General features: G+C 51.9%; 1 protein-coding gene across 1 annotated transcript in view; it reads left to right on the top strand.

The window, feature by feature from the left end:
- LOC133097265 (multivesicular body subunit 12B-like) overlaps window positions 1-27,701 on the top strand; it is an 87,677-nt gene that overhangs the window by 37,926 nt on the left and 22,050 nt on the right. Inside the window, exon 3 of the mRNA XM_061199167.1 lies at window positions 25,689-25,744. Coding sequence (XP_061055150.1) covers window positions 25,689-25,744 — 56 coding nt within the window. The remainder of the gene's footprint in view (window positions 1-25,688; window positions 25,745-27,701) is intronic.

Raw genomic sequence — 27,701 nt, 5'->3', positions numbered from 1 at the left:
TGGTGGAGGCTGAAAGGGCACTTGCCCCTTACTCGGGGCTGGCACCCAGGGCTAAGGTCACTAGGGCAGCTGCCTGTGGGTGCAGACCAGCCGCTCCCCTCAGCCTGAAATGCGAGACACTAAGGCCTAGCTCCTCGCTGGTGACATCTTCGCATCACTGGAAGGGCAGGGGTCAGAGGAGGTGCAAGGGGCCCAGGGGGTCGAGTCTCCCCCAGCTCTGCCTTTCACCCCAGACCGTGATCAGGAGGCAGGTCCCTCACCATCTGGGCCTCAGTTTCCTCAGCTGTAGAAACAGAAATGGAGGCACGAAAAACCTCCTCAGAGAATACAGTGAGGATTCAGCGAGGTAAATGGCCTGGCCCACAGCAGGAGCAGAGAGTGGGCCGGGGGCGGCAGCGAGGAGGAGGCTCGGGACCCTTTCAGGCGGAGGAGCCATCGGGGACGCACGGTGGGCCCCTGCTGAGGGGATGACCCTGAGGGCTGGCTGCACCTGTAGGTCCTTCAGTGCTCTGAGGAGGCGGCCGGGCGCCAGGCCACAGCAGGGCTCTCAGAAGCGGGGGCGGGGAGGTCGAGGTGGGACTGCCCTCGTCCCTGCCTTCCAGAGAAAACGCTCAGGGCCTGGCTGGGTGCCCAGGATGCACCTGATTTATGCACAGATACCTAATGTATCTGTCTTTCTGATTTAACTTTAAAGATGCCCCGGAACTCACAGCCTCTGGTCACAGGTAAGCAGTGAAAAGCAACTTAGGTGAGCCGTGTGATGGTCCCGAGCTGTTTGCTGAGTCTCTGTGTAAATTCCAGGCCGGCTGGCTGACTGGAGCCACCTGGAATGTCCCGGGCTTGGCGGTGATGAGAGTCCCACTGCCTCACTCCTCGGACCCGCTTACCGCTCGTGTGACGGTCTGTACAGGAAACCCCGTTCCCTCAGCCCCTGTGCACGGGGGAGCAGGGCAGCTCGTCAAAGCCTTGGGCAGACGTTCGAAATGAGGTGCCTTGTTTACCTCTGGAAGATGAAGGAAGGAGAGAGGTTACCGAGTGCCCGGGAGGGTCTTCATGTCGTGTGTGCCCGTACAGACGTATGCTGTATGCTTCATGCTTGTGTGGCCATGTGCATACACGCAGGTGCACACCTACACACGACCGGGGCTCTCGAGTAGAATTTGCATTGTTCCTGGTGTTGGGTTTAGGCCTTTCAGCCAGTCGTTTATTAAACCCTGAAGCTCTGCTCCCCACCAGTCACTCTGCTTGGTTCTGGGCCGTAAAAGGCAGAGAAGGCGGCCCTGCCCTGGCCGGGGGCTGTCCCTCAGGAGGCGGCACGGCTCTGCTGTGCACGTGGGCCTGGGGCTGGGGAGACGTGTCCCCCACGGAGCACAGTCTGTGTGGTGATTTGGGGACAACCGCAGTAACAAATTTCACGGGGCCTCCAGGTTGTTTGGCTGTCCTGGAAATTGATTCTATTCCAGATATTTCTGGAAATAACAGGGGAGCTGTCAGCCTCTGTGCTGGTGAATAGGCGAAAAAGGTTTCAACCAGAGAAGGACAGAGCTGTCAGAACCCTCTTCCACCACACGTGGGCTTTTTCAGACCTGTGTGTTTGGGGTGCAGTGATTTGGGGTTGGGGTGAGCTTTTTGGCCGAAGTGCTTGCAGTAATAATTGAAATAGTAATTGAAATATCATAGGAGGGAGGAAGGAAGAGAAGTTCAAGGGTAGATGCCGACTGAGGCCAAAATAAAAGCACCGTGAAGCACGTAGCACTCCAGGCCTCTCTGCAGGCCATGGTGCAGCTCTTTCTCTGGGACGAGTGACCTGCTAGCATTGGGCGGGGGGACAGGGGGTTGGCTGCAGGACAGCGTGGCTTCATTTTAAAAGCCCTGGACTCGCGTCGCAGCTCTGCTCCTAGGACAAGTCACTCACCTTCCAGCTTCAGCTCATCTTCTGTCAAATGGGGATTGTGGGACAGACCATGAGGAAGATGTGCTAAAGTGCCCGGTCAGCTGTGAGATGCGTAAGGATGGAATCCCGATTTCCTCAATGCAGCAGGTTTTTACTGAGCATCTATTTTTGCCTGTGCCAGTGTCATGTACACAAAACCCCATGAAGGCGCCACCTCCCTGTGAACCCTCCCCAGGTCAGCTGGTCCTCGGCATCCCTGCCCACAGGGTGAGAACTTCCTGGTGCATGAACGGTGCGGGCAGCGGTGGGGGGAGGGCAGGGCCAGGGACCTGGCCAGGGCAGCAGAGACACCCCGAGGGCCATCCCCATTTGCCCCTGCCACGTTCTCAAGTTGGGAGTTTTATTGTCAACTCTACTGTTGGAAATTTCCGTGACTGTTTCCTCTTTGTCCCTGCGGACTATAAAGGAACTGGGTTTCCAACATCACTGGCCCTGTGTGTGCCCGGGGCTTTGTGGAAGAGGTCGGTAGTCACACCTGTGAGGCTCGAGTGGTTTCTTTCTTCTCGCTGTGCCACTTTCTCATCCACACACGTGTGCACATATGCGCACACACGCATGTACACACACACATGCACACCTGGCCCTGCCGTCTCTCTGGATCATCAGCATTACCAACCCAGTCACCATCCAGGCCCCGAGAGGGCAAAGCGAGATAGAGAAAACAAATGTCTCTTGTCCCATCACGGAAAAGCTAAGCCAGGAGGAGATGCAGTACAACCAAGGCAGGCATCCGGAGACAAACATGCAAGCGTGTAGCTCTGATCTGGTGTGACTCGCCGCCCATTAGCGCCTTCCCTTGGTGCCTTCAGTAGTTTGAAGCCATCTTTCTATACCGAGACGTTGCCGTTCTGCTTTTATTTTCAGACTTCAAAGATTACTTTTGAAATAGTTTTTCCTATGAAATTCCAGAGGTTTTACACATATGTGAAAGGAGGAGTTTGGCTGTTAAAATGTGTTTGTCTGCCCCTCGGTTCTCTTAACTATAAAGGTTCTGAGACCGCCCCCACTTTGTTCCCTTAAATGTTATACCAGCTACCTCACCACCACGTAGCGCATCGCCCCAGCCTCTTCCCAGTGTCCCCCAGGCTGATTTCTGTTCAGCTAGAGCCCCATGGGGCAAAATTGATTTTTTTATTACTGGAAGAAATATTTTGTATTTGGGCACTGTTCACAGCTCTCGGTCCTCCCATGAACCCAGTCTCAGTAACTGAGACAGCCACAGTGTCCAGTGCTGGGCAAAAGGGGTGATGGCCCTGGTCATGGCCAAAGGGATTTCCCATCTAAGAGTAGGGGTAAGTTTGCAGTGGCCAGGGGTGTGGGCATGGTTGATTTTAACCACTGCATGCTTTAGCCCCACAAAGACCCAACTCAATAATTGGGGTGAGGGTGGATTTTTGTGCTTCTAATGCTCCATGTTGTGTTTTTGTTGTCATGGGTGATTCTAGACTAGTGAACTTTGATAGGTCATCTTGAACATCTCGTCTGAATACAGTAATTAGACCATAAATGTTTTCATGGGACGATTCCCCAAGACATTCCCAAATGCCCAAATTTAAAAACAGCTCTTTAGCACATAATTTCTCCCACAGAATCTAGTAATGTAGGAGTGAAGTGTGTTGGTGAACCTTTAGAACTAACGATTCTATGAATAAAAACTGACATCATTTATAAAGTTTTTAAAATAAATTTTGTCATTTAAGGAAATTCCTCCATATATTACATCACCATTAATAATAATTTTAACTGTGGGTTTTGTTTATGTAGAAAAGAATTGGGCCAAGACCCAGGCTTTTGCTAATCAGGCTGTCGGTGGCCCAGGTTCCCATTTTGCCCCTTCCCGCGCTCCAGCTCAGGATGTTCAAAATGATGGCGTGAATCTAAAGACAGCTGCAGAGGGAGTTCCCTGGTGGTCCAGTGGTTAGGACTTGGCGATTTCACTGCCAGGGCCTGGGTTCAATCCCTGGTCAGGGAACTAAGATACCGCAAGCTACACAGCGCGGCCAAAAAACAATAAATAAATAAAAATAAAGACAGCCGTGGAGCCCAAGGAGCAGTTGTTCTTAGGCCACATGGAACCCGGAAGCTTCCTTTGCTCCGGGATATTGGGTCTGGGACGGCGTTTGCTTATAACAGAGGCCAGTTTCACCTGCACCACTGTTTCTCCTCAGCCCTGAAGCCAGGTGGTGATGCCATCACCAGCAGCCTCCTCTGCCCACAGTTCCCTCTCCGGCTTCCCTTTGTAAAATACGCAAGAGACAAAAAGGCCTCCAAAAATTCTCAAGCTGCCTTTAGTCTTGGAAGTGTTCCCGGGTCCCTGCTTTAAAGCTCCTGAACCACCTTTGAGAATCTGTACTTTCTGTGCATATCCTCACGTGGTCAGCGCCTGGCGGCGCCGGAGTCCAGCTGCGCCCTTGTCCCACCTCCCCAGCCCACTCTGTGATTAAACCCGCACTCCTCACCCTCCAAGAAGCCCCTTCACTTTCTTAGACCTTTTTGACTCCCCCTCCCCCTTCCAGCACCAGCAGCAGCAGGTGGCTCTTTGTGGGGCTCAGTTTTTTAAAATGAAGAAAATTCAAGAAAGTTACTGCTTTGGGGACTTCCCTGGTGGCGCAGCGGTTAGGAATCCGCCTGCCGATGCAGGGGACACGGGTTCGAGTCCTGGTCCGGGAAGATCCCACATGCCGCGGAGCGACTAAGCCCGCGAGCCACAACTACTGAGCCCACGTGCTGCAACTACTGAAGCCTGCGCACCTAGAGCCCGTGCTCCGCAACAAGAGAAGCCACCGCGATGAGAAGCCCACGCACCGCAACGAAGAATAGCCCCCACTCGCCGCAACTAGAGAAAGCCCGTGCACAGTAACGAAGACCCAACGCAGCCAAAAATAAATAAATATAGATAGATAGATAGATAGTTGCTGCTTTTGCAGGAGGAAAGTGGCAAGTATCCCAGTTGGGCCGAAATTCAGGTGCTGAGTGTCTGACGGGCTTACTTGCTGGCCAAACGCCCCACTCATGAAATTCCAGTTGTGCTTTTAGCAAAAGGACAGATTATTTCACGTCACGGCCTGCAGGGTTTCCGCCCATAGCAGCCACCGCAAATACCGAGAGTACCGAGGAGGAGGCCGTTTCAGGGGCAAGGACAGCTCCCCTTTCTGCCTTCTCTACTTCCGATCACACTGCAGACGACCCCAGAAACGGGGAAGTGTCACCTCTCGCTCCAGAGGGAAGAGGAGGTGTGCTGGAGGGGCACCCCTCACCCCTGGCCACTGGGGACCCCAGGCAGAACAGTTAAAGCCACCTGGTGTTTTCACAACCCTCCGTGAAAATGAAATCATAGGTTGGTGCTTGTCCGGCAGCCTGGACGGCATCAAGCTAAGGGCCCCAGTGAGCACGTGGCTTTGCTCTCTGCCAAAAACTAAACAATAAAAATGAGTGAAAAAGGTGTGCTTTCAAAGTGTGTCTGTCAGAAGACAATTTGGAAACTCTTTCACAGTAAGGACTGAGCAGACTGTGAATGACCCGTGTCCTCAGAGCCCCCAGGGCCGCTAGACCAGCAGCCCTGAACTTTCTCTCGCCAAGAGGCAGCCTTTGACTTTGGGTTCTGGGATCTGTTCCAGGCCTCTGCTCAAATGGTTTTTCCACTGACCCAATAAATGATTACATAGCAGTCGGGAGACCCGTATTCAACACCCGGTTTTGTTACCGGCCCGCTGAGTCGCACCGAGCAAGCCAGTAAACCTCTCTGAGCCTGGTGTCGTCATGGCGAAACTGGGACAGGGTCAGCCTCACGGGCACAGGGTGGAGACTAGGCTAAAGGAAATCATGGGCGTGCGGCCCAGAGGACAGTTGCAAGGCACCACCGGTGTCCACCGGGGCTGCTCAGGACTGTGGTGTCCGTGCTCCCCGGCGCGGCCGAGCCCTCCCTCCCCACGGGCCTAGAGCTGTGCCCACCTGCAGGGTTTCTGTTCCCCCGAGGGGTCTGGTCTCTTTTTTTCTTTTTTAATTCATGTAATATTCCCCTTCCCCTGGGGCTTTAAGGAAAGTATTTTTAAGACCAGGCCTCTGGTTTCCTACTGACCTGCCTTTCTCGATGGTTCCCTGCTCCTGGCATGCAGCTTTTCCTCCCAAGTTACTGCAGCAGCCCTGAAAGCCTCCTGGTGGAGAAGTCACTTAGGTGTGTCTTTTTGAGCTGTTTGCTCCCATTGAAATGTGGACTTTCACACTTTGTTCTGACCAAAGGGTCCCTTTAAAAAATCCAGGGCAGATTTTCAAGTGGCTGGAAGTCATCACTCAGAGAAGCACAGAAAGGTTTAGGAAGGAAACTCAAGAATCCGGTACAAGTGAGAAATGTGTTCTTCAGCTTCAAAATGTGAAGAGTTCAATTTGAGTTCAAGGGGGGGGAGGGGGAGGGAGGGAGAGGGAGGGGGAGGGGGGAGAGAGAGGGAGAGATGGAGAGAGAGGGAGAGAGGGAGAGATGGAGAGAGAGAGGGAGAGAGGGAGAGAGAGGGAGAGATGGAGAGAGGGAGAGATGGAGAGAGAGGGAGAGAGAGAGGGAGAGAGAGGGAGGGAGAAAGGGAGGGAGAGAGAGAGGGAGAGAGAGAGGGAGGGAGGGGGAGAGAGAGAAGGAGGGAGAGAGAGAGGGAGAGAAAGAGAGGGAGGGAGGGAGAGAGAGAGAGAAGTAGGGAGAGAAGGAGAGAGAGGGAGAGGGAGAGACGGATGGAGGGGGAGAGAGAGAGAGGGAGAGAGGGAGGGGGAGAGAGAGGGAGGGGGAGGGGAGAGAGAGAGGGAGAGAGGGAGAGAGAGAGAAGGAGAGAGAGAGAGGGAGGGGGAGGGGGAGAGAGGGGGGGAGAGGGGGACAGAGAGAGATAGGGAGAGGGGGAGAGAGAGAGAGAGGGAGAGACGGAGGGAGAGAGAGAGAGGGAGAGAGAGAGAAGGAGAGAGAGAGGGAGGGAGGGAGGGGGAGGGGGAGGGGGAGAGGGGGAGGGAGAGAGGGAGAGAGAGAGAAGCCTTCTGTCTGGATTCCAGAAAGACAGTCACAAGCTAAGTGAATCTTTTTTACCTACTAGTGAAGGTAAAAGCCATAGAAACCTGAGTACTCAGAAACCTCACTACAGATGTAGAGCCAGGAAAACCAAGGACCTTTCTGGGTTCCTTTTCCCTTGTGAGTTTTAGAGGCTCAGTCCACAAAGGGTCTGGACCGAAGAGAAATCCAGGGTTAGGTTACAGCATAGGGAATAATCCATTAGTGAGTAGAGTCCCTGGTTGTACTTTGGCACTGGTGTCTCTTGACACCAAATTCTGTAGGAGTGTCGAGAGCCCGGCCTCCTGAGCTCGACAGACGTGGGTTACAGTGCTGGCTTCCCTTTCGACTGGAAGCACGGCTCCCTTGCCTCTGGTGGACATAGGACAGGGTGATCGTGTCCGCCTGGCAGGGTTGTGACCGGGAAAGGGTGGAGCAGAGTGCCTGGCACTAAGTCCAAGGCTTTCACCAAATGACAGCTGTGACCGGTGCTCCGGTGCTGCCTTCCCTGCCGTGGTTAGTCCTTACAGATAACAGAGAGCCCTGCTTGTGCAGAAAAGCTTCACGGAGCTGCACCCATGAGACCTTCGTAGCCGTTTGGTCCATGAGACCCTCAGCGAAGCGCTCTCTGGCTCTAAGCACAGAGCGGAGTTTCTCCTGATGCCATTGTTCCTAAGTTCCTGAGCCCGTCTCTGGAGGTTTGGGGCTAGGGATTCACATTTTTAACAAGCATCCCCGGCCATTCTGACACACCTGTTAAGTCCGAGAACCTGTGGTTTGGAGAGAGAGGATGCCTCCTCTGGAGTATGGGGCCGGCTCTGAAGGCACTGTCTTTAAAGCACTAACAAAGGCCGGGCTCACCGGTGCCCACCCTCCCTGCCTCCCCCTTCTGGACCAGCATGTCTCCCATGACGGTGCTACTTGTCATCTCGAAGGGTGCGATTGCTCTCCAAAGAGAGGGCCCCTGTGGTCGGCTTCCTGAGTGAAGGTGCCCTGGTTGAGAAGCAGTGACCCTACGATTGAGATTAACTGCCTGGACTTTCCATCTGGGGCTCCTATTGAAACCACTGTTTTTTCCCCTGCCTGTGGCATCTGTGATCTCATGTAGCTCCATCTCAGCGGCTCTGTCTCTTTGAGGGCCCCCTAGCAGTCCCCCAGATGAATCTGTGATACACCTCACAACCTCTAAACCTGGCAGAATTCCACCGAGCCACGGTTGCTTGCTGTGGCTCTGCTCAGACCTCCTGCCAGGGCAAAACGAGGCCCTGACCGCCGGGTGGGGCCGGCACTCACTGCCTAACAAGTCGGGACCTGGGCGGAGGTGCCCTGGGGCCTCAGGCAACCTGGCTTGAGCTCTGGCTTTGGGGCCGCCTTGCTGGAAATGTCCCTGTGAAAATCATGAGACTCTGACCCACGTGTCTCCACCTGAAAAAGGAGGGCATTCCGCAAAATAGGCCACCGAACTGCTGGCTTGGGCCTTCCCTTGTCCCTTGACTTGTTTATCCTCAGAATTCTAACACCCCTGTTTCAACTCACATCAGCTGTGTTTTCAGCTGTCCCACTGTACGCCCCAAATGCTCCGCTTTTGTTGCACTTCCCATGTACTGTGGAAGCGACTGCTTGGACCCCATTTCTTTCCACATCCCCTTCTGTAAGAGAGGAGATTAGAGGGAGCCAGGGGTAGCGAAGCAGCTAATGTCAGGGCCAGAAGGGTGGGCATCCCCCTGGGTCCAGGGCAGCAGAGGTGGGCAGGAGGGCCAGGTGCCAGAGAGATCCCTGGGTAGAATTAAGAGGCACCGTGGTGTCGCAGGAAAGAGTCAGGCTCCTGGGTTCAGTTCCTCCTCCGCATCTTGCTGGCCATGTGCTCTCGGGCAGGTTGCTTACCTGCTCTTTGCCTGAATGTTCCTTGTAAAATGGGGTTGATGATGATGATTTAAATAATAATATGTAACCTCATGGGATTGTCGTGAGAAATCAGTCAATACACAGAAAGCACCTAGACCAGGGCTTGCACAGAGCAGTTCAACTAAGTGTGAGCTGCCACCACTGACCGCCCTCTTTGGGATTTAAAGAAACTCATGACAGATGTGAGGGAGGGGGCAGGTCCCTGTGGCTCCAGGCCCCCGGGGTGGGTGGTAGAGCCGTTCACCGGAATTGGGAAGACAAAACAGGAAGCTCCCAAGGGAAAAGAGATCCACCCTTGCTTGCTTCTCTTCCCGAGAGGGCAGAACAATGCCTGCTGCCTCTGCCAAGGTCCCCTCGCGGGCTTGGCCACGTGCAGGCAGAGCCCCCGTGATTCCCGCCCGCCGGCTACGCTGCGGCTCTTCAGGGATTGCGGTCTATTGTCTTTGAATCACACTGCTGGGGAGTAGTTTGCATAGATTCCCAAGTTTGTAATTAAAACAATTGAGAAACAATTTTTACTGTATAAAAAAAAAAAGAAATCTCTTTTAAGCAGATGTTGTGCTGTGAGCCCTGTAGAAATATTATCTTATCATCAAGCCAGCAGTTATCTCAAAGCTCAAAAGAAACTAAGGGAACATCTTTTCTCCTAACCCAGCATTTTTTTAGCGCCTAATATCATTTCACATTTAAAGGTGACAGCAATATCTTTAACGTTTTTCTATTGGATTAATAACGTTTAACGTTCAAAGCAATAAAGCGAAATGTTTTCGTGAGGCTGCTTTATATCACTAGCGGAAAATTCAAGTTAAAAAAAAAAGACCACACACACAAAAGTAATAGACGTCGAGAGCCATAAACTCAGAAGGGAGCCTGGGCGTGGAGGTGGTTTCTCGAGCTGGCGGTTATGGGTGTGCAAGGCGTGAGCCCCGCCCCGCCTGGCGCCAGGAGGGGCTTCTGCACTTGGCGTGAGCGCTCAGCACCCTCACCCACTCCCCCAGCCATTCGTCTCCCCCCAGCAGCGGAATATGACAATGTTAACATTTTTCATTTCCCTGACGTTACCATTAATAAAGCAGTGATCCAAAAGGGGCTTTGCTGAGTCTGTCCTTTATGTTCCCATCACTCACGACTAGATAATTTCACACAGGATCGTTTTAAAATTAAATGACGATAAAAACGCTCTGCTGTTCTGTGTTCACCAGTTCATAGAAGTCTATCAAGTCATTAATGTGTCATGACAAACTGCTCGATGGATACAAGAGTAATTAATTATTTGAATAAATAACAAGTTGAACTTGGGGCTTTGAACCACAATGACATATGCATCCCATTAAGGGCGTCTTAAAATCTTTCCAGGGCGCTGGTATGAAGAGTTAAAATGCAGGCCAAGGTATTGGAAATGATGAAAAACAATTTCGTAAACACAGAATAATAATTTTACGAGGACAAAGCCAAAGTGTCACGTTTCCATGCCCACATGGAGTTCGGTGTTAAAAGTTCTCTGGCTATGGCCATTTCAAGATACCACTTCATCAGTGATGATTTCAGAGAACAATTATACAGATTTTCATAATCACCATTAATCTCTGCATATTTTTCAAGATAATTACAGCAATTATTATTTAGATTTCTCTTTTATATGCCCATTGTAGAAAGGAACAAGTGCTTATTATACTGGATAGTTCAAAGAACCTTGGATTAAAATTCTTTGTCATCTCCGCACTCATTATTTCAACTCATGTTGCCTCTGAAAGTTCATCAGCTCTAGAAATGAGAGCAATATTATCAGGCTCTATTATTAAATCTTAAGGTTGAGCTCAGACTGTGGTTAGCGAGGATGGCTGAATTGTTCGTTTGTGCGACTGCTGGGTTCCGTTGGAATTACTGTCAGGTGGCAGGAGATGCCCATGACAGATGTAGTCAGAGCTGGGTGGCAGCCTCACACCTATTTTCTGTGATAGACTTACAAAGTGAGCTCACAACCAATATTTAGAGAATACATTTCTGTGACATGCCCTTTAAAGGTTAATATTAAATCTGAAATCTGGGTAATTTGTGGCATTGTACTTCAGAGACACAGCAACCAGATAGAAGGGAGCCCACTCCCCAGTATTCCACATCAAATCGGGTGTCAGCCGAGGCGTCAGTTCTGTCTGTGGCTGCTCGTTTTCTTCACATTACCGTGGTCCAGGGAGCTTGTCCACTCGAGCTGAATTTTGGAGATGTGATGTACTGTTTTCCCGAGAAGCTGTTTCCCAGGGAAAAGTCCCTTGAACAGTTCTGCTGATTGGAAAGGCACCTCTGTGTCGGTCAGTGTGCCCGCCTGTGCCCTGTCCCAACTACAGGTGGTAATTCTGTCGTCTCCTGTCATTGCGCACCCTCTGTGGGCACCAGCAGCCTGCCCTCCTCACAGATGCTGCAAGTCTAGCTACATGAAGGGGAGGAAGCCCAGGCCTTTGGTTTTGAATTGGGAAGTTCAGTGTTTGAGAAAAATACAAGGTGTAGAAATGGGGTTTTTTTCTTTTCAAATTAAGTTGTTTTTTTTTTTAATTTTTTTAAAAATTTTATTTATTTTTTTAATTTTTTTGGCTGTGTTGGGTCTTCGTTTCTGTGCGAGGGCTTCCTCTAGTTGCGGCAAGCAGGGGCCACTCTTCATCGCGGTGCGCGGGCCTCTCACTGTCGCGGCCTCTCTTGTTGCGGAGCACAGGCTCCAGATGCGCAGGCTCAGTAGTTGTGGCTCACGGGCCCAGTTGCTCCGCGGCATGTGGGATCTTCCCGGACTAGGGCTCGAACCCGTGTCCCCTGCATTGGCAGGCAGATTCTCAACCACAGCACACCAGGGAAGCCCTAAGTTTTATTATAAAGTTACAACCTGGTTCGAAGGCACACAGGCAGTGCAGTCTTATGTAAACATAGGTTGGATTTCGATTGTTGTGAGACTTCCCGTAGCAGGTCGCTCTTCATTTGGTCCATGTCTGACTGTCACTGTGGCGGGGCTTTTGGAATCACTGGGCAGCTTGGGGAGGATGAAGCCTGGGGCCTCCCATGGTGGCTGCCCCTCCAGGGCCCACCCCCGACCCCAGGGCTCAGGGCCTTGGCTCCGGGGCACTCATCCTAAGTTCTCCCATTTACTCAGGGGCGCCCAGGCCCTGGAGAATGTGATCCCACTAATCACGATCAGAAGATCTCTGTGCTGTGGTACCAAAGTGTCACATTTTGTACCATTTTCCTTTAACCTGTGGGCAATCTTTTTTCAAATCTTAAAATTTATAACGAGGTTATACCTTTCCAGTTTGTGTGATGCTCAAGCCTACTATCCTATTGTTAAAGTACTTGGGCAAACAAACAAGTAATTAAAAGCTTATTCATTGATCATGGAATCGGAAGAAAAGGAGTTAGAATGTCTCTGTTTCACAGAGTCCTAGAGAATTCCCATCTCGAAACACAGCTTTCTTCTGAAAGGTGGCCTTGCATCATTTATCTGTCCATCGCCTCATCCTTGCAGGCCCTGGGCTAGCCTGGAGCTTGTCATCTGGGGAAAGGCATTGGGATGGATGATTGCAGCAGAGTGGCAGTGGGAGCAAGGCCACTGACTCCAATGAGTGACAGCTCGGAAGGTAACCCACATGGGTAACTTTCAGCTGGTTTGGGGGGTTCACGGGCAGGAGTGGGCTCTCCAGGCCGAGCACACAGCAAGGAGAAGGGCATATTGCATACAGAATGCATGGCTTGGTCAGGAAATGGTGAATAGGTTGGCATAGCTAGATCCCAAGGTGTGGGGAGCCAGGGTGGGAGGGCAGCTAGACCACAAAGCTAGGTTGGGGTCAGCCTGTGAGGGCCTGGGCTGAGGCATTTGGACATCACCCCTTAAACTTGAGGAAACAGTTGAAGATTTTAAGTAAAGGAATAGCCTAAGGAGACCTGCATTGAAAGCCAACTCCAAAGATCCCTGGGGCAGGTATGTCTGTCTGGGCCACGAGTGCTGTCTCCCTGGGGCGAGAGCCCAGAAGACACCATGAAGACCCCGCACATGCTGGCTTCTTAACACCTTCCAGCTCTGCGTACCTTCCGTTCACACGTTCGCCCTTCTCGATTATACCTTTCTGCTTCCATCCTTGGATGACTCCTTCATGCCACGTAGGGAGGTGTTCCCACCTCTTCCTCAAGTGGTGGGAAGGCAGTGGACTTGGAAGAGCTCCCTTTCTGTACCAGCTTTGCGGCCCTGGCCAGGCCCCTCCCTCCTGGGCTTCAGGTCCCTTTGGCAGAGTGGGGATGGCGACACCCACGGGGCTGCTGGGAGGTTTAAGAGGGCACATGTGTAAGTGCCCCGACGCTGTTCCCTGGACGGACGCCCCTGGCGCAGTGCTCTCTGGAGCGTGGGTCAGCACTGGCTGTAGACACCCGGACGCCCTGGGACACCTTCTCTCCTTGCCCTTTGACTCCAGGGGTGGGGAGGGGAGGGGAGGGGAAGGAGGGGAGGCATCTGGCCCAGAACCTGCTATAACTCTTCCTGATTGTTGCTTTTGAGAAGGCTGTTTGAGTAGAATCTAGAGGAGGGCTAGAGAAATCAGTTTACCTACAATGGGCCAACCTTGGTGGATTTTGTACATTGTATCTTCTGAGGTTTAAATCCAGGTCTCAAATCACCAATGCGTATTTAATACTTAAGGTGATTGTTATGGTTTGTGAGACTGAGAATGTCAGGGTTGGGAGGGATTTTTTTTTTTTTTTTAAACATCTTTATTGGAGTATAATTGCTTTACAATGGTGTGTTGGTTTCTGCTTTATAACAAAGTGAATCAGTTATACATATACATATGTCCCCATATCTCTTCCCTCTTGCGTCTCCCTCCCTCCCACCCTCCCTATCCCCCCCCTCTAGGTGGTCACCAAGCACCGAGCTAATCTCCCTGTGCTATGCGGCTGCTTGGGAGGGATTTTTGAGATCATCTGATGGCCGAGGGCTGCACACATTCTCACCTGGGAGCTTTGAAGAACGACTGGTGCCCGGAGTCCACCCTCAGACCAAGTAAATCAGAACCTCTGGGGGAGGAACAGCAGGCAGCAGTAATAATTTTTTAAAGTTGCCAGATGAGCTACCAGCCGAGTGGCTGACGTGGCCCAAGCCGTTCGCTCACAGATGAGGACGCTGAGACCTGACTGGCCTACACGTGGGCCCCCTGACTCCAAGAACAGTTCTCTTCACTGTTATTTATTCTCAGTGCATCATATCAGGAGGTCCATGATGTTGGCATGACCCAGCATTGGGAAAATTAGCTGGGATCATGTGGTTGAAGTGCTATTTGCCAGGTTTCTTCACTGTGAAATTTCTGGTTTTCCTTTTGTAATTAATATGTAATTTGTGGGAGATACTTCAGGACCATGTAAATAGCTCATTCCTCATCAGATTTTCACCTACTAGTTTTAGCACCCATTCATTTTATAACTCCATCCTTCCTTCAGTATTTCTTACTTGGCATTTTATTATAAGGAAGAGCTTTCCCTTATCCCCAGTTTGTGTGTATTCATGTGGACTAGTGGATTCTTATTCATTCTTATCATTATTTATTTTGATGCTCAAATTTTTTCCATATTTAGCCCTTGGGAACCCTGGCTCCTGGGTCCCTCTGATGCATTTCCCCGATTCTTAGAGAACGTCTTTACTTTCTGGTGCAACAAGATGTCCCACGTGTGTTCCTTCCCTGCTCAGTGCTGAATCAGCCATTTCTCTAAAGAGCCCTAGAGGAGAATTTCTTTTAGAGGAGAATCCTGGAAACCAAAAGCTGGGCCCTGGGTATGCTCATCACTCTCGAGGTGCCATTGCTTCTAGGGCCTCAGCAAATGGAAATATATTACGTGTGTGTGTGTTGGAGCACATACACGTGCATGTAAATGTACATGTGTATTTACATATACATATCTACATGTATTTACACGTATACCTGCTTTTCTTTTTTTGAAGTATAGTTGATTTTCAATGTTGTGCTAATTTCCGCTGTAGAGCAAAGTGACTCAGTTATACATATATATATATGTATATATATATATATATATATACACATTCTTTTTTTTAAATATTCCTTTCCATTATGGTTTATACAAGGAGATCGGATACAGTTCCTTGTGCTATACAGTAGGATCTTGTTGTTTATCCATTCCAAATGTAATAGTTTGCATCTACTAACCGCAAACTCCCAGTCCGTCCCTCTCCCTCCTCCCCTCCCCCTTGGCAACCACAAGTCTGTTCTTTCTACAACGGAATACTACTCAGCCATAAAAAAGAATGAGATAATGCCATTTGCAGCAACATGGATGGACCTAGAGATTACCATACTAAGTGAAGTAAGTCAGAAAGAGAAAGATAAATACCATATAACTTCACTTACATGTGGAATCTAAAATATGGCATAAATGAACCTATCTACAAAACAGAAACAGACTCACAGACATATATCTGCTTATTAAAACCAAGTTTATACTAACACCTCCAATTTTTTGATCCATCATCACCGAGTACCTTCTAATCTCCTTCGCATTGTTTTGCCAGCTTCTCTTCCTCAACCTGAGTGTTAACTGTCAGCATCCCTCAGTGTTCCGTCCTGGGCCTGCCTCTATCCTCACGTGTTTTCTTCCAGAACACCTTTCCTTCTCTCATGTCCTTGGTTATCACCATGCTGGTAACTCCCAATCGCTCCGTCAGGACTCACTTCTGTACTTGCATCCGGGCGGTCCTCACCAACCAGTCTTGCATTCTTGGTCATGGTGTTCCCACCAGTGTTGGCCAGGGTCTTCCCTTGGATGTCTCAAAAGCCCCTCAAACCTGGCACATCCAAAATGGAACCCACCGGCTCATCCCCGCACTTCCTGCTCCACCCCACTGGCCCCCACATCCATGCCTGGCATCCCTTTCTCCCAGCTGTTTGAGGCAGAACCTCAGACGCCCCTGACTCCGCCCCCTCCTCCCTTACCCCTCCACAGCCCGTTGCCGGATCCCTGGATTCTGCCATCTACATATTCCTCCATGTGTTCCCTTCCCTCCGTTGCTACTGTCACAGTCCTGGTCCAGGCCACCAGCCCCCCTTGATTTACTGTCACAACCTCCTCCTGGTGGTCCTGCCTCCAGCCTAACTCCCTCTAATGTGCCTGGACCAGGAGACAGCCCTCAAATACAAATACAATGTGTCACTCTCCAGCTCAGAAACCCTTCAGTGGCTCCCCAGGGGCCTCACGGGGACATTCAGGCCACTTTAAATGGCAATCAAGGCTCCTTATGAGCTGGCCCTCGGTTGTCGCCCCACCCTTACCTCTATGCAAGTGTAACAAAGACTGAGATAGATCTGTAGCTACCCCGACACGGAAACCCTCTGACAGGTGAAAAAAGCAAGTTGCAGAACAGTTAGTTATGCTGTGATGCTATTTTTATTAAAAACACAAACACATACCCCCGAAAATTCTACATTTCTTCTGTACATGCAAACATACACATAAGCCCATAGGAAATGGGCTGGGGGGGTGACCCCAAGGACTGTGCACAGACCACTACCCCGGCTCTTCCCCCGAGGAGACCCCTGAGATGCGGCTCTGGAGTCAAGGGGTGCTTAACATAGCTGGACTATTGGAATTGTTTCTTTAGAGAATGTATTCGTTTTTTGAGGGGTTAAAAAAAATAAAACTTAAAAATATGTATTAGTTGGTTTTGAGAAGGTGAAAAGAGCTCTGGAAATGAAAGTGCATCTTCCTGCGCTGGGGCCTGAGCCCTGCCCAAGCCTGTCCCGTCCCCGTCAAGGCTTTGCCTCAGTCTCAGGAGGACAGTGGGTTTAGACCATGCCTGCCTCCCCAAGAATGTGCCTGGTGGCAATACCCCTGTGTTGGCCCCTCGGTTCAGCTTTTTATTCTGCACACCCAAAGCCCTTTTTGTTGGTCTCGAGCTCACCGAGGAGTTTCTGTGCGTGTGCACTGGGGAAGCAGGTGTGAACACATGGTGATGGTGACTCACCCAGGAGCCCCTCAACAAGCAACAAGGAAAAGTCTCACTTAATTGGATTTTATCTTTACTTTGAGCAAAATGCAGTTGGTCTCTGCTGCAAGCCATTAAGTACTTATAAAGTTTTAAAATGCGTTTCTGTAGCAGAGTGAGGATGTTCTCCTTCATCTATTTGGAGTCCCTGCGGGGCACGTGGCCCAGCCTCTGTGGGCTCCCGCCTCCCAGCAGAGACCCACGAGGCGTCCTGCTGCAAAGCCCCGGGGGCCCGCTGGGCAGTTAACTCCAGAAGGAGGGGTGTAGGAGGGCTGGAGGGCCCTCAGCTTCCTCCCAGGATGTGGGGACGTGGAAGGGTGAAGCAGGCTGCAGGGCTGAAGTGACAGTTACTGTCAGGTGCTCCGCGTTTTGGAGGCCCGGGGGGCGGGGTGGGCAGAGAAATGGCGGGGGGGGGCTTCCTAATTGCCCACGCGAAATAGAACCTCAGAGAATATTCGTTTATGGTGTGAAGGCGCCTTTATTTGAAGCGTATGGTATTTCTGACTAACTTGGTGAATTAGCCTCCTGACACCCAGGGGCAGTTTTCTTCTCTTTGCTTTGGGGGTTCTTTTCCAGGGGACATTTAGCACCTGGGCCCAGCTTGGGCCCTGCTCCTGCCGTTGAGCTTGACCTGTGACAGCAGGGATGGCAGATGGCAGGAGAGCCATGGTCCGGACACCAAGGGAAGCCCTCCTGGGTAGGCTTCACTTCCGCACCTCCAAAAGCCTTTGGATCAGGAGTTACAGCCTCGGGTTACATAATTTAATGTGGATGCACTTGTGTTTTTATGTAAAAGCAGGGAGAAGAAAAAGGTCTACCTTGGAAGGGCTTTTCCTCTAGTGCCGTGATGATGACAGTTACTGAGCAGTTAGTTTGTACCTGAGCCTTATGCTTTTTTAAAAAATTTTATTTATTTTTTATACAGCAGGTTCTTATTAGTTATCTATTTTATGCATATTAGTATATATATGTCAATCCCAATCTCCCAATTCATCCCACCCCTACTTTCCCTCCTTGGTGTCCATACGTTCGTTCTCTACATCTGTCTCTATTTCTGCCTTGCAAACCGGTTCATCTGTACCATTTTTCTAGATTCCACATATAAGCATTAATACACGGTATTTGTTTTTCTCTTTCTGACTTACTTCACTCTGTATAACAGTCTCTAGGTCCATCCATGTCTCTACAAATGACCCAGTTTCGTTCCTTTTTATGGCTGAGCAATATTCCTTTGTATATATGTACCACAACTTCTTTATCCATTCGTCTGTCAACGGGCATTTAGGTTGCTTCCATGACCTGCTGAGCCTTATGCTTTTATCTCATTTAAACTTCACAGCAATCCAGGAATGATTTCCTTCCTTCTACAGTCAAAGAATCAGGCACAGAGAGATTGAACGCTTGTCCCAAGTCAGAGTTGGGGCAGAGAGCCTGACCTGAATTCACTCATCTGAAGAAGCAGTGGGCTGCTTGGTGTGCCTGCTGCAGGCCCCTGGCCCCTTCCCGTCAGCCATGCTGCGGAGCGGCCGTGGCTGTCCCCCTTCCCCGAGCCTTCCCCGAGGACAGGCAGACGCGGAGGCTAAGTGACCTGCCCAGGCCCCAGGGTGCTCACGTGCGTAAGGGCCCTCTTTCCTCCCTCGGAGCCACCTCATGCGTGGGACTTGGGAGGCTCTCGCTGTGGCTGATAAATCACTCCTTTTGGCTTATGAATAACGTGGCAAAACAAATTACTTTGGGGATCTAGAAGGAAGTTGTTGGCCTTGTGTAAACTCAATTGGAATGTCACCTAGCAGACAGCTCTGGGGCGTCTACAAATGTCTTCCAAGGAATATCCCCAAAGTGAAATCACCAGGAAAGCCGAATGGGCTTGGTGTTTTGGTTTACAAATGAGTTTTGAGAAATGGCCTTGAAATCTAGAGTTGCTGGCATTTTTCCCATCACAAATTGTAAAGAACCTTTGAAATGCCGCAGGAAAGGGGAGAAGAAAGGGTCAGGTTGCTGATTATTTACAGCTCTGAACCCCAAGCAGGCCCACAGAATTAAAGGTCTCCTACCGTTCCAACTGCATTTAATTTTATTCTGAAAATGACTGCCTGCCAATAAGCCACGTTGTTCACCCTCATCTCTGCAAGGACTTCTGAGGAACCATGACCAAGCTCACTTAACAGCACTTGGCAACTATAAGCAGACAACAGTTGAGATGCTAGTAATGGAGTCTTTTTTAAAATTTTACATTTTTTTACCGCATGACTTTACAAATCTCTTTATCAAGTGCGTTGAAATTAACGCATGTGTCGACTGGAGTATTTCCCCGTTGAGGAAGGAATCGGCAGGCCTGACCAAGGTGATGGGCTGGTCCTGGCCCGGTGCCTTTGGGAGCTGGTCAGCGGTGGGTTTGTGCTGAGCCCTCAGAAGTCCGGGGGTGTGCATTTGGAGGGGAGAATCAAGGGAAGGTGCTGAGGGACTGCCTTGGCAAGTACAGTTACACAGTAGCTCCCGTATGCAGGAGCTGTGACCCTATCCCCTTGCCAGGCAGAGTTCCTACAGATTCATGGCAGAGCTGTCTGTGCAAAAGCCGAAATCCAATTTTATGTCCAAACAGATACGGCACCCAAATTGGACTTCTTCTCCTAGGAAAGCAAAGGCAGGTATCCCGGTCAGTTGGGGAAAAAAAAAAAAAAAAAAATCACCCCCCCTCCTTTCCTTCTTTAGAATAGGGGGTGGTATTAGTACAGTAGCAGATTAGAGCTTTATTTGTTTAAACCTTGCAGATTCTGTAAGCATTCACAATCCTCTTGACTTGTAGTGCCTGATTGTAAAAAGAACAGTTGAATGAGCTCATTGTTTCCTGGTTTTTTTCTTTAATGTATTTTACAAACACTCTGGTGACAGGCCTGACACACTGATTTCTATGTACTCGCACTTCAGTTTGGGATTACAGCATTAATAACAGAGTTCCATGCATCATGCCATTTTTAAGCATGATCGTTATGATAAAGGGCATATACTTAATTACAGGCCTGCTTAATTACAGCTCTGCTGAAGCTCGTTTGTTTAGGAGAATGCTAATTGCACCACGGAGCCCACGGCACATCCTCGCTTTCATCTGCTCTTCGCCGCTCGGTGCAGAGGATCAGCGTTTTGTTAAAAGTGCCACCAAAAATAAAATAGAAAAAGGAAAAAAAAGGAAGACGACGAAGAAAGCACTGTCCTGGTCCTGAAAGGGAGCCTGCCTGGCACAGGGCTCTGGGTTGTCGCAGAAGCCCACGTTGGCTGTGTGCCCCTTCCAGCCCTCACAGCACCTCCTAGGACAGCTGGCTGTGTTGTCCCTGCTTTACAGGCAGGGCAGCCAAGGCTCAGAGAGGTGAGACTGCCTCTCGGCCACACGTGCTGCCCCCTGGAGTTCAGGCCCCTCCTCCCTGCCACACCCATGGCAGCGCCACACCCACGGCTCTGGACTTGAATCCTGGCCCCATCAAGCTATGTAACTCCTGCAGCCTCAGTTTCCTTAAATGTAACTTGCACGTGATCATTTTGAGGGTTAAGTTATTTGGTGCATGTTCACTCTCTAGTATGTGGTCAGTAAATGTGGTTTCCTTTCCTTTTCTCTCTTTCTAGCCTAGAACTGGGCTAGGGGAGAAGTTCTGTTACAGCCAACGTTTAAGGGAGCCGAGGGGCCTGGAGATCGGACTGCTCTGGGCCCCGGGAATGCCGCCTTTGGTGCCAGTGAGGAAAGGACAGGCTTCTGTGTCCTGCCTCTGGGTTGTGACCGTGGATCAGTCAGGCCGTGCCCGTGTGAGAACCCTGTACAACCCCAGGCTGACTGGGAGGGCCAGTTGGGGGGCGAACATGTACCCCCTGAGCAGTGGCTCCATGAGAGCTGCCCCCTCGTCACGGCTCTCCCTCCAGCCCCTCCACTGCACGTCACTCTGAGTAGGACTCGGCAGCAGGCTGAAGGCTAGAAGGAGGATCACGGTGAGGCTGAAACACTGGCCTCAGCTTGGGAAAAAAGGAAGGAAGGAAGTAAACGTGGCTCCCCACAAGGAGCCCAGATGGAGATGACCTATGAACTTCTTTTGGAATGCATGAAAAATGTGTGCCATTGATTTTAAGAATTATGTTTGGCAAACCTCTAGATATCTTAAAATATGGAAAGGCTGCCCAGATAAGGAGAACAGAAATGGATGTCATGGAATTAGAAGGGGATTTAGCAGTCCCACAGATCAGCTTTCTACCAACACACAAAATCCCTCCCTAACTCCCTGACGAGCGGCCGTCCACCTGGACCTTTGTCAGCCCGTTCTGCTGGTCCTGCCTTCTGCCTTTCCCCGAGGAGGACAGGGTCCCCCCTCTGAATCGTGCCCCGTCTCTCTAGCCCCTCTTCCTGTGACAGCTCTGAGAACATGTGCAGACATTTGACCACATTCGCCTTCAAGGCCTCTCGTATCTGGACCAAACCCCATCTTGCTGCACTTCCCGTGTGCCGGGCACGGCGCTGGGCTCTCGGGTGCCAGGTGGGGTGCAACGATGAACAAAAGTGGACGGCATCAGGCCTTCCCGGAGCAGCAGGTCTGATGGCTTCCTCTCCTTCCCTCCTATGAGCTAGCTTCAGGTCCCTCACCATCTGGCAGGCTGCCCAGGACGACCCTCTGAGAGTGCAGTCCCAGCACTGAACCCCTCCCTTGAGCCCGGAGTAGACCAAGGTGGTGGCTCCCTCACCCTGGCACCAGGACTGCTGCACTGTCCCTTACAATGCCATCCCTCCCCCTTTCTAAACAGTCAAGTCACGCTGTTGACTTGTTCAACTACAGACCAGTCTTTTTTCATGTCTTCTGCTGTTATTCCAGGATGAACATCTCTTTCATTCCATCTAACGCACTTGGTCTTTTGGACCTAAAGTACAGGACTTAGCACTGACCTTTAGTAAATTCCATCTGTTAAATTTAGCCCGTGACTCTAGCTTTTTGAGATCTTTATTGGTCTTCTGTTATCCAGTTTGTAGACTGTCCTCATCAGCCACATACTGGATAAGCCCACTATGCACGTCTTCATTAGAGTAATTGATAGCGCCCTGGGCACCCTCCAGAGAGGTCACTTGAGGTCAACATCAATTTATTAATCAGCTTCTTGAACGTCTAGTGCAACCAGTTACGGATTCTCTTACCTTATCGTTGTCCAGCTGTATTTATCCATCTTGTCCATATGAGTAACATGGGAAACTTGTCAAGTGCTTTGCTAAAATCCATGTTCTTCTCAGCCTACCATAATCTTGGCTTTATTAGATTTTTTAAATAAGTGGAACTTGGTTGGCATATCATCTGTTTAGCAAACTCTCACTGGCTCCTGGGGACTCTGGCTCCCCTTTCCAGGGACTCCGGGCGTGTCACCATGGCGACTGTTCCTCTCGAGCCAGCTCCCATTCGGGAGCTTCAGCCCCTGGGACCCTATGGACTCACTCTCTTTTCTTCCAAGATTGTTAAAGTCTGTTTTCTAGAATACAAGGAGCATCCGGCTGTGCCCGTCTTTCTGTCCTGAACTCTAAGATAAAGTGGTAACTTATCCCCAAGTTCGCATCTCTCTCCCTTCCCCAGACAGCTCCCCTGAGGTCGGATTAGGTCCGAGTGGATCTCCACACCGTCTCCTCTGCTGCTAAACCCTGTCAGGAGGGCATCAGCCCCACAGTCCGGAGGGCCACCCTCACTGCTGCCTCTTGCTTCGCAGACAGTCTTGGGAAGGCATCTTCCCTTTCTTCTCTCCAAATGTCCCCAGGCTGGAGCCCCGTTACAGGGGATGCTGAGCGCCCCAGGAACCCCCTGTGCTGGGACAGGAATGCAGAGGTGGCTCACACGTGGATGGCCAGAACCCTCAGCCGAGAGAGGAGATGCGGCCCTGGCTAGGCACCCAGGGGGCCACTCTGAGCGGATCCCAGAGGGATGGCGGTGGGTGGACGTAGGGCGAAGGGGAGGGGCATCCTGTGCGGAGGGGCAGTAAGCACCCCACCTTGGAAACCCTCCTGTCTCTTCCCTTTGTATGCAGGCTTGACTGCCAGCCTCGTGCTGGGCAGGGGTCACTAGCCTTCCTCACTTTCGGCCAGTGCTCCCCAGGTCTCTCATTTCCCGGGGTCGTCGGGCCTTTGCAGGTCACTTACCTTGTCAGAACACCAGTTCTCTGAACATGTGTTGACATTTGGATGGAAACAACTGTCACCAGGGAGAAGGGAGATCTTCACCATATCTTACCAGAAACCCCCAGACACTAAGGAGGTCTTTAAACACCAAAGGCAGAAAGCCTAGTGAATGAACGAGCGGGGTTCTCCGCTTAGCAATGTGGCCAAAGATGTGCTCACTGGAAACCGCTCTCCAGCGTTGGGTCGGATTGCTTCCCGAGCGCAGGAAGGGAGCTCTGCCCTGGGCCCCGCCGTCTGTCTCCTGGGCAGAGAGAAGCTGGGAAAGAGGTGCGTGTGTGCAGACACGTGTGCAGAGAGCAGAGAGTGACATGGCCAGGGCAGGTGACAACAGGGGGCTTTGAGAATCTGAAGGAGAGGTAAAGTAGGCTGTGGCTTCTAGCGCCTGACTTGGGGTGGCCAGGATGGGGGCGGTGCCTTAACGGTGAGGGGGATGGCCAAGGGAAGAGTGGCTTCGAAAAGACCACGATGGGTCTGATGGGGCTCTTTGCACACAAGCCCAGCTCCTGCCCCGTAGGTCTGATGGGAAGGAGCTGGTAGAAGGGCTAGCTAGACACTTGCGGGGGGACTGGTAATGTCAAAACCGTGAAAGGCCCTGGTGTGGAAGAAGCAGGTTTGCTCTCAGAAATTTCATGTATACCTCATGGAAGGGCCAAAGACTGGAGTCACTGCTTGGCACCCGTGTGGGCTCTGACCCCCAAACTGTGAATGATCAGAAATGCTGTCAGTGCTGCGTGCTCTTCCGCCTCCGTGGCTTTTGAAAGGGGGCTGGGGTCAGAGTGCCGCATGGGGTGAGCCTTGACTCCCAGCCGCGTTGAGTGGACAGTGGCAACTTCTGGGAAGGGAGCTTGGCCTCTCCTTGGGTCCTGGGTGGGCCTGGTCCTGCTCTTTCTAGAAGGCGTCGTGGGCTTTCAGGGATCATCTGTTCAGGGACGGGTTTTCCCAGCTGTAAATGAGCGTAGGTGCTCAGACTTCATTTGTATATTTGCATGTGTGCTGTACTGTGGAAGGTTACTGTGGGCTTTCCCCTGCCTTTCTGGGGAGCTGTCACACTGTCCCCAGTGCTTAGCTGGTCCTCTTCCAGGCAGTGAGGGCAGTTCGCAGGGCCTCCGTGATGCGAGGTCTCTGACCACAGACTTCTCTGTCGGAGCCCCGTGGCCAAGCAGGCTTCCCACGAAAGGAGGAAGTTTCCAGTGCAGCAGCTGCGGCCAGCTGTGCTATTGCTTTTTCCTCAAACTTCCCAGAGAAGGTTCCATTTTTATCTTCCCAGAAATTGTGAATGTAGCTTAAAATGAGACATTTGGCTCATCTTGCTGATCAGAGAGGCTTTGTCCCAGATTTCTTTTCTTTCTCTTATTTCCTTTTCTTCTTTCTGCTTCTGTGACTCTCATTCCTTAGGACTGAAAAAAAATTGTCCACCACTTGTGTACTAGAGAGGGCCCCATCTTAGATGTCGGGGGAGGCAGAGATGATCGTTTCCCAGGGAACTCATCACTCCGTTTCTTCCTATGACCACAATTTACCAGAAAACCACTGCCCTCGGCGTGACGCTCCACGCCACGCCACTGGCTGGGACCAGGGAGGCCGGGTTTGGCCTCTGCTCAGACCTGAGGGCGAAGCCGGGCCCCAGGAGAAGCCTCCGCCCGCCCCGCAGCCCGCGGCTGCCGGGCCTTCACGGTGCGGGGTACTGGCGTCACGCTCGGTCCAGTGCGACCTGCTTCTCCGTGTGCCGAGGTGTCCACACTGACGTCATAATGCCGCTCCTCCCGGGAGAGCGCACGCTCGGGGAGGCAGCTCCCGGTCGTGATTTGACAGCGATGACCTGGGGACTCTGTGGGCGCGGGGCTGTGGGAAAGGAACTGAACCGCTGACACACACCCCCGCCCCGTTTTCCTTTGCTGGGGACCCATTCCCGCCTCTTCTGTGTCCTGTTAACACTGAGCAGACAGGGGAGCCGCGATTCAGCCCAGGAAAGCGGACCAGGAGCCGGCGATGGTGGCCGCGCAGCCCCGCCTGCCGAGCACCTGGGCGCCGGGGGCGGAGCCTCACACACAGCCCGCTCGCACCTACTCGCAGGCCGCGCCGTCTTCCTTTTAAGCTCAAGCGCACCCAAAGCCGTGGCCAGGGTCCAAACCCAGTGTGTCTGACTCCAGAACCACTCTTTCTTCCAACCTGGACCTTTCCCGGGAGCCTGACAGCCTGGCTGTGATCAGGCTCAGCTGGAAGGACATCTCACCAACACGCTTACTGCCCACCTCCTCGCCGAGCCCGGCCTTGTCCCCTCAGCCCTCGTGCGCCTGTCCTGCCACCAGCCCTTCGGTGGCTCCCACCGCTTACAGGCTGGACCCCGGGTGGGCTCTGGACCCTTCCCTGCTCTCAACAGCTCGTCTGCACTTCGGCGGGGCGTCTGCCTCGCTCACCAGGTGTGTCCTTCCTGGGAGCAGGAATGGTACCTGGGCACCAATTGCCCTCGACCCCACTCACCTGTGCACGTGTCGGCCGGCTCCAGCCCCTGACCGGCCTGTACTGTCTGTGTCAGTATCTCAAGGTGCTGAACATCAGTGGTGTCTGCAATGCCATTTCCTTTCTTTTTTTTCTTCTTTTGCAGCAATGGATGGTGTGCCATTTATGATTTCAGAGAAGTTTTCTTGCGTTCCAGAAAGTGTAAGTTTTAAGCACGATCGCCCTCCCCTTCTGCCCCACTCCCCTTCCCCTGTCCCTGCCAGAATCACTGCTGTCCTCTTGTTCTCCCCCAGCTAGAAGCTCAACCCTGCAGCCTACAGCAGGGCTGCCTGAGAGCCGGAAGTGGGTCGTGTTCCTCCCTGGGCCCCTTCAGCTAATGCTGCACATAGTGGGTGCTTGAGAAGTGAAAGAAGGGATGAGGGTGGGGAGGGAGCGAGACAGACTAGCAGGCAAACTCAGACGCAGCCGCAGCCAAGGCTTTTTGATTCAAATGTGATGGCAAATTGTACTGAACTTCACCGGCTGTAAATGTTCTTGCTTTCCAAGCTCACCTTATTAATTTCTGTTCTGTTTTATTTAACAAAGTCAATGTCCAGCAGAAAGAAAGCTGCCTCGCTTCCCCATTGTCATTGCCGCATTCCGTGATGACCACGTTCTCTGCTCTAAATCGCAGGCATCCGAATGGCAGGGCTGGGCCTGCTAGTGCTGGGTGCCCTGCAGCTGTGGGTCTCCCACCCACTGCAGGCTAGCACGGACCCCATGATACACGTGAGGCAACTGAGGCCAGGCTGGGCCCTTGAGCCATCTTTAGTGACAGAGGGATTGAGTGAGCTAGCTGGGTCTGACGGCCAGAACCCAGATCGTGAGAGGCACCCAGCACGCACAGCTATGCGGGCCCCGCCTGGCACCCCTGTGCCCTCTCTCCGGTGGCGCCTGCCCCCCAGTGTGGCAGTGGCCCTCCCTCAGCTGTGCAGGCCTGGTCCATGCTGGCTCAGTAGACTGCTTTCTGGGCTTTTTAAAATCCTTTCTGCAGAAGTTTGCTTTGAGTAGCTAATAAACATGAAGGCCCTAGTTTGGGCACCAGCTAAAGAATCCTTCAGTGTTTTTCTTGGACCCAGCTTAAAACCACCCAGCTCGCGATTTGACCTGCGCTGGAGTTTCCATTTTCATGAAATATAATAGGCCTCCTCTGAACCCTTCTGGTAAGCAGCTTAATCTTGAAAAACGCTCGTGACTTGACCTGCGGAGCAAGAGTAACTTCAGCTGACTCCACTTGGCCGCGTTGCCATGGAGATGCTGGCGCCTCTCCCGCCCACTCCCTTGGAGAGGCTGTTCTGTCCTGCGCACCGGCTCCCATCAGGAAAGTTTAGTGGGGCAGTTAGAGCCTAATGATACAACAGCTGGACCTCTGCTGGATCCCAGGCCGCTCGGGCAGGCAGCCCCACTCTCGCACCACTCGGGCTGGCAGCAGGAGAAAGCCAAACTGTTTTGCGGCTACTGGCAGAGCAGCCCCAGGAGCTGAATGCCTAATTCGGTGGCCCTGTCCCAAGATCGGGCTCTGCCGACTCAGCAAGTGCTCAGGCAGGCGGATTCGGGCCAAGCCCAGTGCAAGCGCTTCCCTGCGCTTCTGTGTTTAATCTCAGCAGCCCAGCCGGCAGGGCCCTCCCGCAATGCTTTGTAACCGGAGAGGAAATGCTCGAGTGATTAACGTGCCGCTGCTGCATCAAGAAGGGGCACTGAGCCCATTTAGAATCCAGGTCCGTGGGCTCAGAGCCGGCCTCTTTCTACCACCCCTCCCAGGAAATCCCCTGCCTCTGGGCTGCAGTTCAGAACCGTGAAGGCCCCGGGGTTTTGTCAGAGATTCTCAGGTTTCACCTGTTCATCCCCGGCTGCCAGCTGCTGGCCTGGGCTGCAGAAGGCTGGGCTGGTACCCCTCAGGAATACAGACCACTGATGATCCCTGAGGGGACTCGGACCAGGGACCTCAGAGACCAGGTTCCCTCGGCCCCTCACCGTGCATTATTTCAGCCCAGGCTTCTCTGGGCCTCCAGCTGACTCTTGTTGCCATGTGTATTTGATTTTTCATGCTGTCTGGAAAAGCCAGCGTTTTTAAAGAAAGATCCCCATCTCTATGAAGTTACAGAAACACCCATTAAAA

Source organism: Eubalaena glacialis, chromosome 9, assembly GCF_028564815.1.
Source record: "Eubalaena glacialis isolate mEubGla1 chromosome 9, mEubGla1.1.hap2.+ XY, whole genome shotgun sequence".
Classification (NCBI taxonomy): Eukaryota; Metazoa; Chordata; class Mammalia; order Artiodactyla; family Balaenidae; genus Eubalaena; species Eubalaena glacialis.
Note: the sequence above shows the minus strand (reverse complement) of the source record. Positions and strands in the feature narration are given on the sequence as shown.